The 18,963-nt window shown below is 34.5% G+C and overlaps 2 protein-coding genes across 4 annotated transcripts; both read right to left on the bottom strand.

Annotated features, from left to right (window-relative positions):
• Positions 1-283: 283 nt before the first annotated feature.
• On the bottom strand, positions 284-3,180 carry LOC127096627 (uncharacterized). 3 transcript variants are annotated; one of them, XM_051035174.1, is made up of 8 exons: positions 2,897-3,176; positions 2,478-2,551; positions 1,853-1,995; positions 1,697-1,743; positions 1,498-1,606; positions 1,270-1,331; positions 847-958; positions 284-607 (listed from the first exon to the last, which is right to left on the bottom strand). In XM_051035174.1, the coding sequence occupies exons 1-8, from the start codon at positions 3,053-3,055 to the stop codon at positions 456-458; spliced, it is 858 nt and encodes a 285-aa protein (XP_050891131.1). In that variant the 5' UTR covers positions 3,056-3,176; the 3' UTR covers positions 284-455. The 3 variants fall into 3 exon arrangements, with proteins under 3 accessions (XP_050891131.1, XP_050891132.1, XP_050891133.1); XM_051035175.1 differs by lacking the exons at positions 1,270-1,331; positions 1,498-1,606 and having other exon boundaries at positions 1,664-1,743; positions 2,897-3,180; XM_051035176.1 differs by lacking the exons at positions 1,270-1,331; positions 1,498-1,606 and having other exon boundaries at positions 2,897-3,179.
• Positions 3,181-7,979: 4,799 nt separating this feature from the next.
• On the bottom strand, positions 7,980-10,064 carry LOC127096253 (uncharacterized). The gene has a single exon (XM_051034848.1). The coding sequence runs from the start codon at positions 10,062-10,064 to the stop codon at positions 7,980-7,982; it is 2,085 nt and encodes a 694-aa protein (XP_050890805.1).
• Between the last annotated feature and the right edge of the window lie 8,899 nt (positions 10,065-18,963).

Here is an 18,963-nt window from a genome sequence, read left to right as displayed (position 1 = left end):
TTAAGAGACCAAAAAAAAAATATTTTTTTAGACAACGACTATGAGTCTAATAATGAAGAGAAGTTGAAATGTGTTTTTGGCTCATGACATTTGTTTAAAAATTTACTCTTTGTTTAGAGATGTAATTTCATTTAAAACAACATACAATACAAATAACTATAATTTTTTGCACCATTCATTAACACGAATCATACTCATCAAAGCATGACATTTACAGCTTCATTTTTGACCGATGAAAAATGAGTCATTTGTGTTGTTTAGGAATTTTTTAAAACAATGGGAGAACACAAATCTATTCTGATAAAAATAGATCAAGACCCAACTATCAAATAGATAATTGATATCTTCATCCCCAATGTGAACTTAGAATAATTAAACCTAACAGACAAGTAATACAAAATATATATTGTTTGTAGAATATAATCATGTCTGACCCAACATAATATACAGATGAGTCAAGAGACTGAAGTTTGCTGAGAGTCAGACCATAACATGACAGTAGACAAAAGTGCTATTGCAGCAGTTTCAACTCGAAGACGATGAGGCCCGAGACTAACAGCTTTAGCACCTGCTTCCATCATCATATTCACTTCTTTCTCAGTGAAATCTGCAGGACACCAGTACAACATAAACTAGCGTTAATTTAACTTTGAGCCTGATGATAAACCTACCCTTCCTAGAAACACAACAATTATTTGCCAATCACACGCGTTTTGATTTTAGCCTGATAAAAACAGGGAGAATTTACCAGGATAATTAACCTTACAGCTAAACTCAACTCACTACCAAATATCTAGACATGTGGTGAAACAATAAAGTGAGATTAGACTTATTAAGTATACTAACCGCCTTCTGGTCCGATTATGAGTAAGCCACTAGTTTCCTTTCCCAATGACAATGCATTAAGAACAGGAGTTGCTTCTGCTGTTGCAACAAGAGATAGCTCTGATTGCGCAATCTAAATGACAGAAAATAGGTCAAGTTATGATCATAAAGACAGGTGTTGGAACTCTATGAGCATAATTCATAAATTGATTACGTAGCCACATATATTGAATTGTTAACACCTAACACCACTGGAATCAAATCTCTATTTAATTCAAAGAATTCCAACTTCCAAGAAAAAAAAAAGAGAAATAACAAATATATCACTTATACATAAGATGGAATCATCAATGTTGATAGGTTTTACATTTCCCTGGTAAAAAAATTACTACAATTAAAATTCATGGCAACTTTCTTGCCATGTAGTTAGAATGGAGAACTTACAAGATGCAAAATATCACCAATCTCTACAGGAGGTTTCAGGATCATTTCATGCAGTCGTTGGCCTAAAAAAGAGGCAATAAGACAAAATGGTTCACTGACCAAAATCAAAATGGGGTCACCCTTCATTTCAGACCCAACTCTAAAACTTCAGTCTAAATAGGCCAATGAAATTTCTGAAAGGAGCAAAATAAATGTTTGGCTTCAAATGCAAAAAGGAAAAACATTTACATTGTTTGGATGCTGCTAAAATTACACGTTCCAGTCTATCCACCCGATTTTGTGAGATTGACGGAGAACGTTCAGTCAATAGAGGAGTAACACTACTGGCTCCAAGTTCCTATGGAGTCATGAATGGAAGAAAAACAACCATAACATATAGAGGCATTAATCTAACCAGATAAAATTTCAATATGCTATTGAAACATACTGTACACTTCTCTACAAGCCAGTCGGCACGGCCACCCTTCAGAGTACCTGTAAGATTCTCAACATGTGAAAAATTAAGTGGTAAAGTCAGGTATTGAAAACAAGTAATCATAAATAAGTAATTTCTCTTCAATAGAGCAATACTACACCAACTTACCAAAACCAGAAAAAACATGCAATTGTGAATTCTGTGGAGGTACTAACTTGGGATCAGTTAATGCAACAAAATCAAGTCCAGTGCGGTCAATGTTCTGTATGCACCCTTCTACCAGACCCCCTTTCCCATTGAAGAGCTGTACCCTTGAACATCATAATTTGGATCGTAAACAAAAATATTCTAGCTCATGGTGCTAGACAGAAATACTGAAACATGGCCTAGAAACACGGGCAATAACTATCTTACATTTTACTTCCATTGACTTAAAAAGCAGAGTAAATAGTGATTGAGAAAACAACATCAACAAAAAATAAGAACCAAAATATTGATAGAAACCATTGAAAATCCACTGCATAGTTAAACTCTCCTCACCCCTTCCCATTACCACATAAAAAGAACTAGCATTTAATAACAGACAAACAAGGTTTGTAGACATGGAATGTTCTACATTCAATCTACTGTGATTTACCGAATGCACTAATGCTCATTAGAAATCAAATGTCTATAACTATAACTTTGAAAGACTATTCAATTTGTCAAAAGAAATATCCAATTTCAAAGACAAAATCAATTGAAAATCAAACAAATTTCCTTCCACTCACTAGCTGTTACGAATAATGGTTACCTAGCATTGGTGGACAACCTCAATACTTTAGTCATGTGCCAGAATTCATCGCCTTTTACCCGAATAACATTACCCTGAGTGAAAATTAACAAAAACAAAAACAAACAAATAAATATCTTCAAACCATTGGCCAATCCAAACAAAAAAACGCATCCCAACCGCAATGGTTTTGCAGAAAAGTATGAATTCTTAGCAAGCCTAAAAAGACTAACTTTACAAGTCCCAAATTATGAACTTTTGCTTAAAACCCCGCTCAAAAAAATCAAGTACTGTGTCTACTCTACACTCAACAAAGCTCAACAAAGAGAGGTATTATCAACTGATTTTTTTTCCAAATTGAAGCAACACACCTATTAGTCAAATTCATGATTGATTTTATAGAAATCTTGTTGTGAAAGAATCATTGGGGAAGAGAATACCTTGGAAGGAGGGAGAGTTTCGGAGAAGAATCGAGGGAGGCCACCACGAGACTGATCTTCATAATCGGTAGAGGAAGTGAATGCACGAACAGTGAAGCTTCGGAGGGATATTCGATTCGAGAAGCGAAAGCTTGCGGGTGCAACTAGGGTTTGCAACATTTGAAATTGTGTACCAAATCAATTTCAATTTGTGATTGTTATCGTCTTCATCTGAAACGGTTGCGTTGCGTTGCATTTGCAGTGAAGGAGAGAAGAACAGAATGGCGGGAAATCCTTCACTATGGCCCATGAGTCAGGCCCATATAAAAGTAGTCAACCATTTTGGTTTGGCCTTTGGGAGAAATCTACCTGACACACCCTCAATTCAATCTCTTACCCTCGTAAATTTTTATAATGGCAAAAATGTCCTTTTTATTTTATTTATTAATTTTATATTGTAAAATTTTCTTTCAGTCGCAAAAATCCGATAGTTCATACAAAAAATCAGGTCTAGGTTTTTACCGGATTGTTGAAATAGTTGGTGCGTATCAAAAGATTTATACTGTTTTTTGTTGTGATTATGTCGACACTTTTGTAGGATTGTGATTGCATCGATAGTTTTGTGTTGTTCATAATGGTTTAAAACTTGTATAAATATATCTCGTATGTTTTTAATAAAAACAACTCACTATTAGGGATGTCAATTTGCATTTGTTAATGGGGATCCCTGTGGGGATTATATGTGTAGAACTCCGAAGTTGGAGATTTTCTTCCCCGTGGGGACGGGGATGGAGGGAAAAGTTCTCCGATGACACTTCGGGATGGAGATTGGGAAAGTACCATGCACCCTGTGGATTCCCCGATCCCGACCATACTACTTAAATTTTATATATAATATATTATATAATATATATTTATATAATTTTACATGTTTTTTCATTAAAATAATAATTAATATATTAGAAAATCAAGAGTTATCGATGAATCATTTTATTTTTTTTGTTTTAGTGTATAATGGATTGTTTCAATACCCAAGTATCCAACCCTATAAAAGTCCATCCATTAGATACAGTGTACACACCGTCTCCTATTCTTCTTTTCTCAATTCTCTTTGCGTTCTCCATTCCTCATCTCATGCATTCTCACCATCATCATCACAACAACCACTATCCTTTGTTCATTGGGTTTATGGTAATTACTCTTCGACTTCACTACACTTCAATTAGTAACTTATTTTTCATTCAATTAGTAAATTAGTAGTTATGTTTTCGTAACTGCAAGTGTTTTTGCACTTTTTTTCTTATTGATAGAAGATGTGTTTTAAAAAAAATTCAAAATATATCTTTTTAAAAAATAAAGATTAAAAATATATCTTTTTAAAAAAAGGAAAAAACAACGAAATACTAGTGTTATAGTTTTGATCGAGAAATATATAGAAATTTTTTTAAGACTCGACCTTTGTGGATCTCCGATTCTCCGTGGGGATCTGTGGGGATGGGGAATAATATTCCCCTGTGACGGAGGATGGGGATGGGGAAAATATTGGGGGGTGGGCGAGGAGTGGGGAAACATCCTCCGCACATTCATTGCCCCGTTGACATCCCAGCTCACTATGTCTCAATTTTAGTATCTCACATTTGTGTACTTCAACGGTGCAAAACCTCCTGTTGATTTTGAGCTCACAGAGGACGTCATTTTTGATGTTCTGAAATCCAAATTGTCTTTGCATTACGTTATGTCTTTCCACGTTAAGTTTCATTTATTTACGTTTTCGCTTCTTTGCGTTGGTTTTTGTACGCATTTCAATCCATTTTCGATTATTATGTATCGCGTAGCAATCCGTCATTCAATTCGTATTTGGCACGTGACGTTTCAATATCATTGCATTTAAAAAGGTCATACGAGAGAATTCGTGATGATACGAGATAATTCGTGGCCTTACGAAAGAATTTATGGCATTATGAAAGAGTTTGTGGTCACACGAAGGAATTTGTGGCCTTACGAAAGAACTTGCGGCCATATGAAAGAACTCGTGGTCATACGAAAAAACTCGCAACCTTACGAGAGGTAGGTGACCAGACCAATATCGCGACCTCGCGTTACTATTCGTTAACGTCAACTCCATTTGCATTTTTACGCTTTTACCTTTGCGTGTTAACTCGCTTCGATTATTTTGCACGACTTTTCTTCGAACTTATTTTCATAACTTAATTAAATTTATTTCGCAATAAGTAACCGATTGAAAAAGGATTGGGCGGAAGTAATTTCTTCTCCTTTCCCCAGATGTTCATGTGATGGTCGTAATTAGCCTACCGTTTGGACGTTCTTCAATCACATCAAAACACTTTTATATAATCGAATCAAGTTAACTCTTTCTTGGACGAAAAAGGATTAGGACGGAAGTAATTTCTTCTCTTTTCCCCGAATATTCGTGTGGTGATTGTAATTTGCCTACTATTCGAATACTTGTCGTCCGTTAAAAAAAATACGACTTGATTCGCCACACGAATTTCATAAATAATTCGATTGAAAAAAGGATTTGTGCGAAAGTAATTTCTTCTATTTTCCCTGAGTATTCGTGTAATGGGCGTAATTAGCCTACCGTTTGAATACTTGTCGTCCGTTAAAAAAAATACGACTTGATTCGCCACACGAATTTCATAAATAATTCGATTGAAAAAAGGATTTGTGCGAAAGTAATTTCTTATATTTTTCCCGAATGTTCGTGTGATGGGCGTAATTAGCCTACCGTTTGAATATTCATCAATCATTCAAAAATATCCAAACGCATCAAACTTATTTTCTCACCCCTGCGCGATCGAAACCCTTTTCACAAATGAAAGATATTTCGTCTCGAGACGATGCAAAATAACGATTCGTCCACCATAAGTGTGAGTGAGTTAAATGACGTTTTTCCTGCGAATGTTGATATTTAGATATCCATTCAGTGTGATGCAAACATCCACTCTTCTAAACTGTTATGGGTAAATAATATTTTCCGTCGATTATGATAAAATAGATTTTGTTAAAATCGACCAATAAGCAAATATTTTCTACCCAGAACTACGTATCATTGAATTCTCCATCGCACCTGAAGATACATAGGAGAAAGACTCACAATCTTGTCAGGTACACTAATAAAAAACATTTTTGCGACCCATTTTCTTTCCTTTTACACTATTAATTACTTGAAGAAAACAATTGACATATGCTAACATTCTAATCGCAACTCTAACTAAAAGGTTCTCATTGAGTACAACTGATGTGAGAGGTGTTAATATCATCCCCTTGCATAATCAATTATGGAACCCAAAATTGATTGTGACAGTCATTTTCTTTTTCTTTTAAGGTTTTATTGATATTTTCCCTTTCCTTTTTTCTTTTTGAAATAAATAAAATTGGTGACAAATCTATTATCTCGAGCGTGCGAGTACTCGATGATCATTTTTCGCGTCGCGACAACTACGTGTTACATGGAGCACTCCTTCTTTATTTTCTTCATTAAACCTTAAACAGGGCACATAACTTCCAAAATTACTCTTGCACTATTATTATTGTAGATGGAAATTGTAATGGTATACCAACTCGTATTGGTTTTGGCGCCATGCTACTTTGATTCTCTATGAACATGAGTTTTTGCTTGAAATGCCCCACTCTTAAAAATTTAATCCCAATATACCCCGTTTTGAAAAAAAATTCCCAGTCTACCCCCTTTTTTAGTTGGGCCTCGTCACTTGATTTGACGAGGGGGTGCTGAAAGATATTTTGCCTCATGGGCTCGGCAAATGGAATGACGAGGGGGTGGACGAAATTTTTTTGCCTCATGGGCTCGTCACTTGAAGTGACGAGTTGCTAAAGGAATACTTTTTTTTTTGTTTTTATTTTAAATAGTATTTTAAATAGTATATTAAATACTAATAATAATTAATATAATTGTTTTTTATATATTAATTCTATATTTAATTAATATAATTGATTTAATTAAAAATAATAATAATTTGTTTATAAAAAAATATTTAAAATAAATAATAAATAATTTATAATAGATAGTAAATAGCAAATAATTATTATTATTATTATAATAATAATTTGTGATATTATTATTTTTGAAATATTATTAATAAAAATGAATAATTTTTAGAATATTAATAATAGAAATAGTTGGTGTTTTATATATTAATAATAAAATTGTTATTTTTCCCTCCAAAATGTCAATCTTTTTTTGGGAATGATATTTTTCCCGCCAAAAAGTTTTTGTGTTTTTACTGTCTCGGCCAATGATTTGCCGAGTATTCACTTATTAATTTTTGTATAAGTAGCAGAACTTGTAGAAATGTAACTCACACCACCAAATCCTTTCTTTAGTTCATAATGTCTGTTTGTGGTCTTGTATTTTATGGACACGGTGAAAAAATGAGTGTTTGCCTTGATCCGCAATGGAATTTCAGAACACTGATTTCTGCCATCCACACTGGCTTCCGACAGTTGGGCGGGCGTCGTATGAATGTGAGGAAAGTAGAGTATCGTTGTCCATACATAACGTTGACTGATGCAAGCCCCGATGGTACGTACATGTATTACCTGGATCGTATAGAAAATGGTGAAGATGTCCAGTGTATGTTTTCGGCACATAGTGGTGAAGTTAATAGAGGAGTTGAAGGTCCACTTGTGTTGGTTGTTGTTGTTGATTAGTTTTTTAATTACCAGTTGTGTTGGTTGTTGTTGTTGTTTAGTTAATGTGGTCTTACTTTGTAACCATAACCCTTTGATTAACAAATGTATTTCATAAATGTTTGTTCCCAAAAGACATTAGAAATACAAAATGGTTTATATATATTATGTGCATAGTAGTTAATAAATAAATAAATAAACATAGTCATCTGAAGGGATATTTAAAACAACAAGATAATCATCTGGGAGGTCTTTAGGATGATCCTGCAACATTAGGACATTTCCTACGTATGTGTCCTATTTCGTGACAAATTCCACACCTTCTCTTCTCCTTCTCAACGTCATCCATCTCGGTTCTAATCCTGGTGCTGTTTGGGCGCCCTTTCTTCCTCCTTCTCATAGAGTCGTCGTGGCAAAGAGTAAATCCTTCATATTATGGCCAATTCTCCTCATGGGGAAGTCCTAGGAAACTCTCCTGATAGACCTTGAAGACGTTATGAATTTTGAAGACGTCTGGAATGTGAATGGAATAGTCCTGGCGTATGCTCGAACATGTTGCGATTACATGGGAGCAAGGTAAGTGAAATGCCTGAAATTTCCCACAGTCACAGTGTTGTTTCCTTAGATCAACGCTGAAAGTTCCGGTTGGTCGACCGTCGTTATGATTAATCTTCTCTTGGACCATGAAATAAAATCTCTCTCGGTCGAACTGCATGACGTTATGCGTGTTAGCTTTGATGACTTCCTCAGCCATCCCCTTGTTGCAGTTATCAGTGAAAACCTGCCCAGAGGCTAACATTTTTGTCCACTGATGGCCTCTTCTACCAAATAGTGATCCTAAACGATAGTACGTAGATTTGACCAATGCAGTGATTGGAAGGTTCCGGGTTTCTTTCAACACCGCATTCATTGCTTCTGCTAGGTTAGTTGTCATGTGACCCCAGCGTTGCCCTCCGTCAAATGCCCTTGCCCACTTCTCGCGAGGGATGTTGTCTATCCATGATAAAGCGTCGTTGTTTGTTTTTCGGATTTCCCCCCGATAGTAGTTAAACGTTGCCTCTGTTAACGCATAACCCATGTTAACAACTATTTTCCGCAGATCCTTGTCTTTAATCTCCCGCATGAAGTTTTGCGCGATATGTCTGATGCAATAGACGTGTGATGAAGGAGGAAATTGCCATCCATTTTCCGGGTTGTTGTATGCACTCTTTATTGATTCATGCCTGTCTGATATTAGGCATAGATTTGCTTGGGGGGTAACATGCATTCTCAAATTCTTAAGAAAGAAACTCCAGGCTTCCTTTGTCTCACTTTCAACCAATGCGAACGCTATCGGAAATATGTTCCCGTTCCCATCCTGTGCCACAGCCATCAGCAGAGTCCCTCTGTACTTGCCATACAACCAAGTTCCATCAACCTGCACAATTGGTTTACAATACGCGAAGCCACGTATACATGGTCTAAACGCCCAAAACAGACGATGAAATATCCTTTGGTCACCCAAGTATGAACCATCATTTGAAATCACAGGTAGGGTTTGTAATTCTATAATGGTACCTGGCAGATATGTTTTCATTACAAGTATCCACTGCGGAAGATCGTTGTAAGATGTCTCCCAATTTCCATAGAGCGACTCAACCGCCTTACACTTTGCAATCCATGCCTTTTTGTATGATATGATATACCGGTATTTCTCAACAACATGAGCAATGATAACCTTCACCTTAAGAGAAGCGTCCCGATTTACAAGCTCCATTATGCTCTTGCTAATCATTTCTGAACTGAGTTTTGTATGGTCTTGTGACATGGAAGTGGTTGTGCACGTATGAGGCCCACTAGACTTACCAACTCTCCACCTTGAGTTGCCCTTGCGCAAAGACACCCTGCATTTGAAATTGCATGTTGCATTTCTACATTTGATGACAAAACGTACACTGTCAGATTTAACCACAGAGAAATCTAGACTACGTTTTATATGCCATTGTTGCAACGCCAGAAGACACTCTTCCTTATCTTCATACTCTATGCCCTCCTCAATTTCGTCAGAGTTGTGAGTTGGTATGGAACTGCCGAAAACGGAGCTTGGTTCGGCATCATCCAAACTTATATTTTGCATGTGCGCAGGTGGATTGTACAAACTAATTGGTTGCGCTCTTAGTGCAACATCCGGTGTGTCTAATATTTCCTCATTGCCATCGTCATCGCTAACACCGAAAAGATCTTCAAATCGAACCTCCTCAAGATCATCCTCACTATTCTCGCCCACCTCTTCATTTGGTATGAAAGGTTCATTATTTTGAGTCGGCTCTTCGTCAATGGCTTGACTCATTCCATAGTCGTGTGACTGTACAGATTGCGTTGGATAACAGTGAGACGGTTGTTCCTCAACATTGTCACTCGGTTGTTCTTCGGGAATATCAACTAGACGAACATATATCTCAATGCTGGGTAATTGAGATAATGTTACATGACATTGAAACATCGATCTGACATCTTCGTCAGTCTTAATCGGTGTCATTATGTGAAAGACGGTATTATCATCTCCATTAAATAATGGTTGACGATAAATGATGTCTTCAACATAACGTTGCAACTTCTTTTCAATACGGTCTTTTAAATGAAAATAGTCGGAGTTGATGTGGATCTTGAACATAGTTACATTCGTATTGCAAAATGAGAATCCCTCATTTGAACATGTGAAAAGTGATCCTTCGGAATGGATAGAAACAATTAAATTTCTTTGAGCCATGGATATGTAAGTTTAGTTTGAAAATATATGAGGATTTGGTTTGGTGAATGTAAATGAGGTAGTAGTAGTATTTATAGGAAATATGAATTTGATTTTGTGTGAATGTAAATTGAGGATTTGAGTTGATGAATGTAAATGAGGTAGTAGTAGTATTTATAGGAAAAATCAATTTAATTTGGTAAACATAATAAAACAAAATCCAAGTAACATAGAGGAGAGAGAGGGGAAAAGCGTGCTGAAAGTTGCATGTGATACCTCGTCACTTGGAGTGACGAGCCAACACCCTAAGCATAAAGCCCTCGCCATTCCATTTGCCGAGTTGATGAAGAGAACGAATGCACTCGCCATTCCATTTGATGAGTTGATGAAGAAGTAGGCACAACTCGTCAATCAAAGTGACGAGCACTAGGTGCAGAAAATTTTCATTGAGTTTTCCCTTCAGCATGGGAATCTCATGTTGCAGGGGAATCCGATTCCAATTTTTTTTACATGCATTCCATGCCATGCAAGAGTCTAATCATATACTATTCAAAATTTTACCACATTTTTTTATTATTATTTTACCCATATAAATATTCAATACTTCTACACTTCTTACTCATCATCTACCTACAATTTCTATTACACACATTTTTTCCCTAATCAAATATTTATTCTCTTCAATTTCTACACTACCTTTCAAGATGTCTCTCCTATGGATGGGCGAATCACACCGTGGGACGGCGGCAAACATCGCCGAATACGTAAGTCTCAATCAAATATTCATTTTTATTATCGTTTTTAATTATCGTTTTTTTTCGTTCTTTATTAGACCAAACATTCATTATTGTTATTTATTTTAATTTCAGCAAGATGGAAAATTTCGGGTTCATTCGCATTCATATATTCAACCAAGTGCGGTTATAATACCGTACTTGGAGCTAGCAGGTTTTGCGAATGTGGCAAAAATTGCAAGTCTAAAAGTAGACTCTAAACTCATTGTGGCATTGTTAGAGAGATGGAGACCGGAGACACACACATTTCATTTACCAACCGGTGAATGTACCATCACATTAGAGGATGTGAGCATGTTATTCGGTCTCCGAGTCCATGGAAAAGCTGTCAATGGGCCAACAAACGTAACCAATGACGTTTACATGGAAAATTTGGGAATCGAACCGACCGCCTCGGATAAAAATGGGGCTTCTGTCAAAATTGTTTGGCTAGAAGCAGTATTAACGCAACTCAAAAATAACCCTAACCCGTCCGAGGCAGAAAATATTTTACATGCAAAAATTTATATTTTACTTTTAATTGCTACTTTTTTAATGCCAGATAAAAGTCATAATTTGTTGCATTCTTCTTGGTTACCTTTAGTAGGAGACCTTGAAAAATGTAATTCATACAGTTGGGGTTCTGCTTGTTTGGCTACATTATATAGACATATGTGCAAGGCGGCCCATAAAGGAGTAAAGAGCATAGGAGGATGTGTGGTATTACTAACTGTATGGGCATTCACACGCATACCCTTGATAGCCCCGGTTAGTAACGAGGTTCCATCATTTCCTTATGCATTAAGGTAACGATTTTCATTTAAATGCAATTTATATTTATCAAAATTATTTATACCTCACTTTAACGTATTTTTTTTTAATATGCAAGATGGTGCAAACGAGGTATGAATTATCGAACTAATCCTCGACATCATTTACAAGGGTACCGTGTTGCAATAGAACACATGGAAGAAAAAGATGTAAGAATGATTTATTATAATATTTAACTTATTTAAATTTATTATATACATTCTAATATTAATTATAATATTAAAGTTATTTATTTTATACATTCTAATAGTTATATTTCTTTTAACAGTTTATTTGGAGGTCGTACATACAATATCCAGTGCCTGATTATAATGACAGCCGAGTATGGAGTGCAACAACATATATCATATGTTTCTATACCGTTGAGATGCATCAGACGGATCGAGTCAAACTCCAATTTGGATTTGAATAACAAATACCGTCTCCGCCAAGATGTCTAAGTGAACACCATAACATGACTATGGTCCAAGCTTGGGACACGCATTGGCAAGATTTAAATAAAGAAGAGCTGAAAGAATGGAAAAGAAGAAGGCATTTGGTGTTACAAGGAAACTCGGTCATTGGTGAGTTTAAGCCGGGTAGAGAATACATGAATTGGTTTTTATCAATTCCTTTTATGCACGTTGCTCCGACACAATTTTTGGATGATCCCCGTCAACGTGTAGCTTCCTCAACCCAACACACAACCCAACACACAACATCACCCCCGCAACAACATAACCAACCATCATCCTCAGCTCAACAATCATACCAACGCATCCAGACCACCCAACAACACACCATTTATTCCACCTCAACCCAACACCATAATCCCCAAACTCCATTCCCTCCAACAAACTACTTTTACAACCAACAATATCAACAACAAACCAACCTACGCCCACCCATACAATACACTCCAATTCCTCAACCCAACTTTGAATACTCAAACCCTCATTCTCAACCCCAACCTTCTAACACCACATACGCCCATCCCACTCCCACATACAACCCTGATGATGTGTATTATCCTCCTATCCGAAACACCCCACCCGAAACCTACACACAAACCACACATTCACTACCCAACTTTGAGCTCACTGATGACCATTTAATGAGTATGCCTTCTTTTGGCGTTCAAGAACTCGACGTTATGCATATGCCTCCTAACACATCACAACAACGTCAAAGTCAACAACAACAACAAAACGCCCTTGATGAATTGTCTTCCGACTCATCTCCGTCTCCCGTAAGACAAAGACAAGAAGACTTGGGCAAGGGAAAACGCAAAAAAGTTGGCACAAGATGTGGAACAGGCGGTCACTATAGATAAAATGTATTGCTTCCATTATATCAATAAAATGTATTTATTCCATTATATCAATAAAATGAATTTGCTTCCATTATATCAATTAATCATTTTTATTATTAATATTTCAAAAATAATAATATCACAAATTTTTTATTATCATTAAAAACTATAATTATTTACAATTTATTTAAATCAATTAAAAATTATCAAAATTATATCAAAATTAAAGAATTAAAGAATAAACTATTTAATAAACTATTCAATATTAAAGAATTAAAGAATTAAAAAAAATTATATTAACTATTATTATTCAATTAAAGAATTAAAGAATTAAAGAATTAAAAAAAATTATTCAATTAAAAACTATTCAATATTAAAGAATTAAAGACTTAAAAAAAATTATATTAATTATTATTAGTATTTAATAAACTATTTAAAATATTAAAGAATTAAAGAATTAAAAAAAAATATATTAATTATTATTTTTCAATTAAAGAATTAAAGAATTAAAGAATTAAAGAATTAAAAAAAACTATTCAATTAAAAACTTATTCAATATTAAAGAATTAAATAATTACAGAATTAAAAAAATTTAAAACCTGCACCTCCTCGTCACTTTAAGTGACGAGCCCATGAGGCAAAAAAAATTCATTCACCCCCTCGTCATTCCATTTGCCGAGCCCATGACGCAAAAAATCTTTCAGCACCCCCTCGTCACTTGAAGTGACGAGCCCAAACTTAAAAAGGAGGTACTCTGGAATTTTTTTTTCAAAATGGGATATAGTGGAAAAAAGTTTTCAAAATAGGGGCAAGGCAGGAAAAAACTCCTATGAACATCGGTCTCATTGAAAACACTTTGAATAAGCATAAAAAATGTTATGTTAATCCAAAGTAATAAAGACATCCTTCTTGAAAACATTAATGTTTAAAGTTGTCCACAATTCCAAAAAAAAACAATCATAATGATAATTTCATGACAAAGTTCGGTATCTCTACTATCGTTAATATCCTAATACGCACATGTAGTTAATCGTATCTCTACTTCTCTCAATATTGAACAACACTCTCACATCCTATGATGCTGGGGAAAAAAAATTCTTTTCTTTTTAGCCGTGTAAATATAGAAAAGGAAAATCATGTAATTAATCGGGTTAGATGTTTAAAATTTGTGTTTATTAATCATTATTGTATGTATAAACCTAAAGAAAACTTTGGCTAACTTCCTATAACCAAAGTTTTATTGTTTTGTCAGTTTTTCCCATTTATAATTAACAGTACTTAGTTTTTCTAGACTTTGACTACAGCTTTGACTTTTAGGTGTAGAAACATTAAAAATTTGAGGATAATTAGCACACGAATAACACCTGGTTTCCAAGTCAACCTAGAAGTAGTTGGAATCCATATTTTTCCAAACCAAGCGGGCAAATACAGCAGGCCATAAAAGTCACCAAGTTCCATGGAATGGAATTTACAAACCTATGTAGAAGTTTCTATTGTTAGGTTTCTTTTTATGATTTCTCAGACGAATTAATCCACTCCGGAAAAGTAATACTAGTACTAGTATGTGTTAATTATTCCTTCAATTTGATAGTGTTTTAGATTCAACCAAATTACTCGCCACCATTTATATCCTTTCAAAATGATACAAATATACTATGCTTGTAGGCCAACATTTTTTGAAATTATGTAACTACATTTCACATTATATCATAATGTGGATATTCCGTAAGTTTTTATTTATTTATTTATTTATTTATTTATTTCATTCTAAATTCTATCTTTGTTTAGGTTTTATTTGGGAGTTGGGAGTTTTTTAAAAAATATATTTTTTTAATAAAAAAATATTGATAAATTCTTAATATTATTTAGAAAAAAAATAGTTTAGAATGATAAATAATGTTTATAGTGATTATATTTTTAATTTTTGAAATACTATAACATCAAAAGATATATTTGAATAATTTGTCTAACTCCTTCAAAAAAATCTTTCAAAATCCTCATTCAATATGAATTTTGAATTTTTTTAAATTAGGGTTTTTTTGGTGTTATGAATAAACACAAACCCTCCAAAATTTATGCAACCAAAATCCTTCAATTCTTTTCACGCAATCATTTGTTGAGAAATAATTGTGAGTTGTGTTGAGAAACAATTGTGAATTTTAAGTTCCACATTGTTTAGAAAAGTGGATGTTGAACACTTTATAAGTAAGAATACTCATACACCTATCGCCTTAAGATTTTGGATGAATATGTGGTGTCTCTCTCACTTGTTTGGATGAGTCTTTGACTTTTAGGTGAGTGTTTCACCCAATTGAATGCTTCCACCTCTTGATGACCTATTAGTGGTATTAAAGTCTGGTTCGAATGAGGGACCGACTTCTTCTGTCGAAAGTCTTCCTGACATGGTGGTCAGGCGGCGTGTTCCATTGAAGTACACATGACGAGATAAGAGTGTATCTCAATGGCGGTACAAGCATGTGGATGAAAGAGTTTCCGCTTGAGGGTGAGCATAGTGGATGAACTCACATTTGAGGGGGAGATTGGTGAGAAACAAGTGTGAGTTGTGTTGAGAAACAAGTGTGAGTTCTAAGTCCCATATTGCTTAGAAAGTGGATGTTGAACATTTTATAAGTAAGAGGATTCGTACACCTATCACCTTAAAGTTTTTGGTGAATATGTGGTGTCTCTTTCACTTGTTTGGGTGAGTCATTGACCTTTAGGTGAGTGTTTGGCCCAATGTGAATATTTCCCCCTCTTGATGATCATTAGTGTGTAGAAAACTAAAACTAACTATCTCTATCTATATTAATACTCAAATTCTATTTTTTCCTACTACCCGATGTGGGACTTGGATGAATATACTATTTGACCTAACATCATTCATATTTTTCAAAGCCTTCACCTCCCTGCTCCTTCAAACTCCCGAACAAAGTCTAAACCTCACAAGAGGGGTTTGCAATTAAATTCAATTTTACACATATTAACCTAGAATTTAACTAGGTTTCTTGAACATACTTATTTAACTTAAACTTATGTCATATGGATTGCAGTTAAACCACCCCCCTCCATGGAGCAAGCACCGTCTTCAATCACTTAATCGGCTGCCAAGTTGTGTATCTCAAGTTCATTAAGGATCAATGATGTAAACCGAGGGATCATACTTAACCGATTTTACTACTTTTTAGTCTAAAGTTCATAGTCAACAAAAGAAGTAGACGAATAATGGTGAACCCGGTTAGATATACACCCTTCACTCATTATTATAAGAAAATTTTGTTTTTTTTGGTACATTTGACAATTAATGTACATAGTCCATATATTGACTAGATACATTAATTGTCAACTGTACCAAAAAAAGTTAAATTTGCTTATAATAGTGACCAGAGGGTGTACTAGTTACTTGATGTACAAGTTTTATGTGTTTCTATATTTTTATAGTTAATTAGTTGATTAGAAAGTTATCTAGTTTGTTAGTGAACTAACTTCCATTTGATATCTCTATATATGGAAGATCTCTCTCATGTTCAATATATGCAAATTATCACAACTTCATTAATAAACATGAGTTTTCTCCTTTGCAGGTTATTCCATCAATATGGTATCACGAGCAATTTCCACATCCTTTCTTCACCTCTGGTTTCTTCTTCTTCTTCTTCTTTGCTTATTCATCCAATGGCCCTTGTCAATTATGGAGACTTTCCAACCAATAATTCTAATTCATATTATCTTCACCCTAACTAAAGTCCAATTCTCATTCTTGTTTCATCCTTTTTGAATAACAAGAATTATCATTCTTGGGCTCACTTAATGCATATTTCATTGATCTCTAATAACAAAGAAAAGTTTGTAGATTGAACTCTTCCTAAGCCAAATATTTTTGTTCTGTTGTATGAACCACAATCACGTTACAACACCATGGTTCTTGCATGGATTCATTGGTCCATTGGTGAATCCATTGCTAGACCAATCCTTTGGATCAAATATGAAGTTGTAGTATGGTTAAATCTCAAGACTCGATTCTCACAAAGTGACATTTTTTGAATCTCTGATATTCAGGAAGAAGTTTACAAGCTTCAAAATGGTATTTTGGATGTTTCAGATTACTTCACCAAGATGAAGGTTCTTTGGGATGAGTTGGAGAATTACCGTCCCATTTCTCATTGTAAATTATCGATTCAATGTAGTTGCAATACCATTGATTCTTTACAGGTTTATCATGATTAAGACTATGTCACACGCTTTCTTAAAGACCTCAATGAGAAGTTCAGTGAAATAAAATCACATATAATACCAATGAATCCATAACCAGACATTGATAACTTTTTCTCATTGGTTATTCAATAAGAAAGAGGACTTATTATTCATATTCTTGATCTTCCTCCCTCTGATACATTTGACCAGTCTTCCATCGCTGCAAATTTCTTGGCTAATACTTCTTAAGTCAAGCCCAAATGGAAATGGAGAGGTCCCTCTCGAGGCACAAACTGAGTATGTACTCATTATGGTAGGACAAATCACATTATTGACACTTATTTTGTGAAACATGACCATCCTTCAGAACTAAAGAACAAAGGCAAGGATTTTCAAGTAAGTAGTTATAATGATTCCAAGGGAAACAATGACACATTTGGTTCATGCTCTTCGAGCTCCAAGTCTTTTGATTTTACTCAAGAACAATATCATAGTCTCTTTGGCTTGTTACAACAATCACAACCCAATTCCAACTCTAAAGCCAATGATGTCTCTAGTACTCATATTTCCTTGGCTACCAAGTCATCTTCACCTGATGGTATGAAACCTAATTGTTGTTCCTTTAGATTGGATACATTTTGAAAAACAACATGGATTGTTCAAGATGTTTTGGTGAAGAAAATGACACATGTAGGAACCGATGTTCCAGCATGTGTATAACATCTTGCCTTTGTCAGCAGACCATGGTTATTGTTGTTCTGAGTAAAAATTATGGTTGTGTTTCAATTAGATTGGTTGTTATCTTTTAGAAATTTGTTAATTAGTTTTCTTTGGCATATTTAATAAGATCACATCTAATTATATAGAGATTTAAATTTGAATCAAAACAAATTAAATCTTTTTGTTGGAGGTTTTTGAAAAAAAAATCAAAACAGAATCCACTACAAATCTGGATCTAATCAAATATTATGGCCATTGGAGAAAAGTCTATAAGTTGCATTTCTATTTAAGGAGACTCAAACCTAATGTTTGAATTGTTCACAAGTATTGAAGAATCTTTGTGTTAGAGTTTCTATTTTGAGTCCTTCTTTTGTCTTGTTGTTTGTGCACCACTCTATCATCTGTATTCATATATATATATATATATATATATATATATATATATATATATATATATATATATATATATATATATATATATATATATATATATTGATTTGTTAGTTGAGTTATAATTCAACAGTCAATATTCTGATTATTATATTGATCACTAGGGTTAGTGATTGAAAGAAAGTGATATGGGACTCATATTTATGGGGATTCCTAAATATAAATACACTGGTAGAATTAAGAAGATGGGCATTGAACAAGGGTTGTTCATCTAAGACACTTTGTACTAGTTCTATTGAGAGTGGATTTCCTTTATTGGGTTGGAAGCTCCCCCCCCCCCCCCCCCCCCCCCCAAGCGTAGGTGAGTTGGATTGAACCGAGTTACCAATTCTCTTGTGTTCTTTATTTGATTTATGATTTATCATATTATTTTATATTATCTGTCAAACCTGGTATAAAATGTTGAACATATTGGATTTAACATCTGGTCCAA

This window comes from Lathyrus oleraceus, chromosome 6, assembly GCF_024323335.1.
Source record: "Lathyrus oleraceus cultivar Zhongwan6 chromosome 6, CAAS_Psat_ZW6_1.0, whole genome shotgun sequence".
Taxonomy (NCBI): Eukaryota; Viridiplantae; Streptophyta; class Magnoliopsida; order Fabales; family Fabaceae; genus Lathyrus; species Lathyrus oleraceus.
Note: the sequence above shows the minus strand (reverse complement) of the source record. Positions and strands in the feature narration are given on the sequence as shown.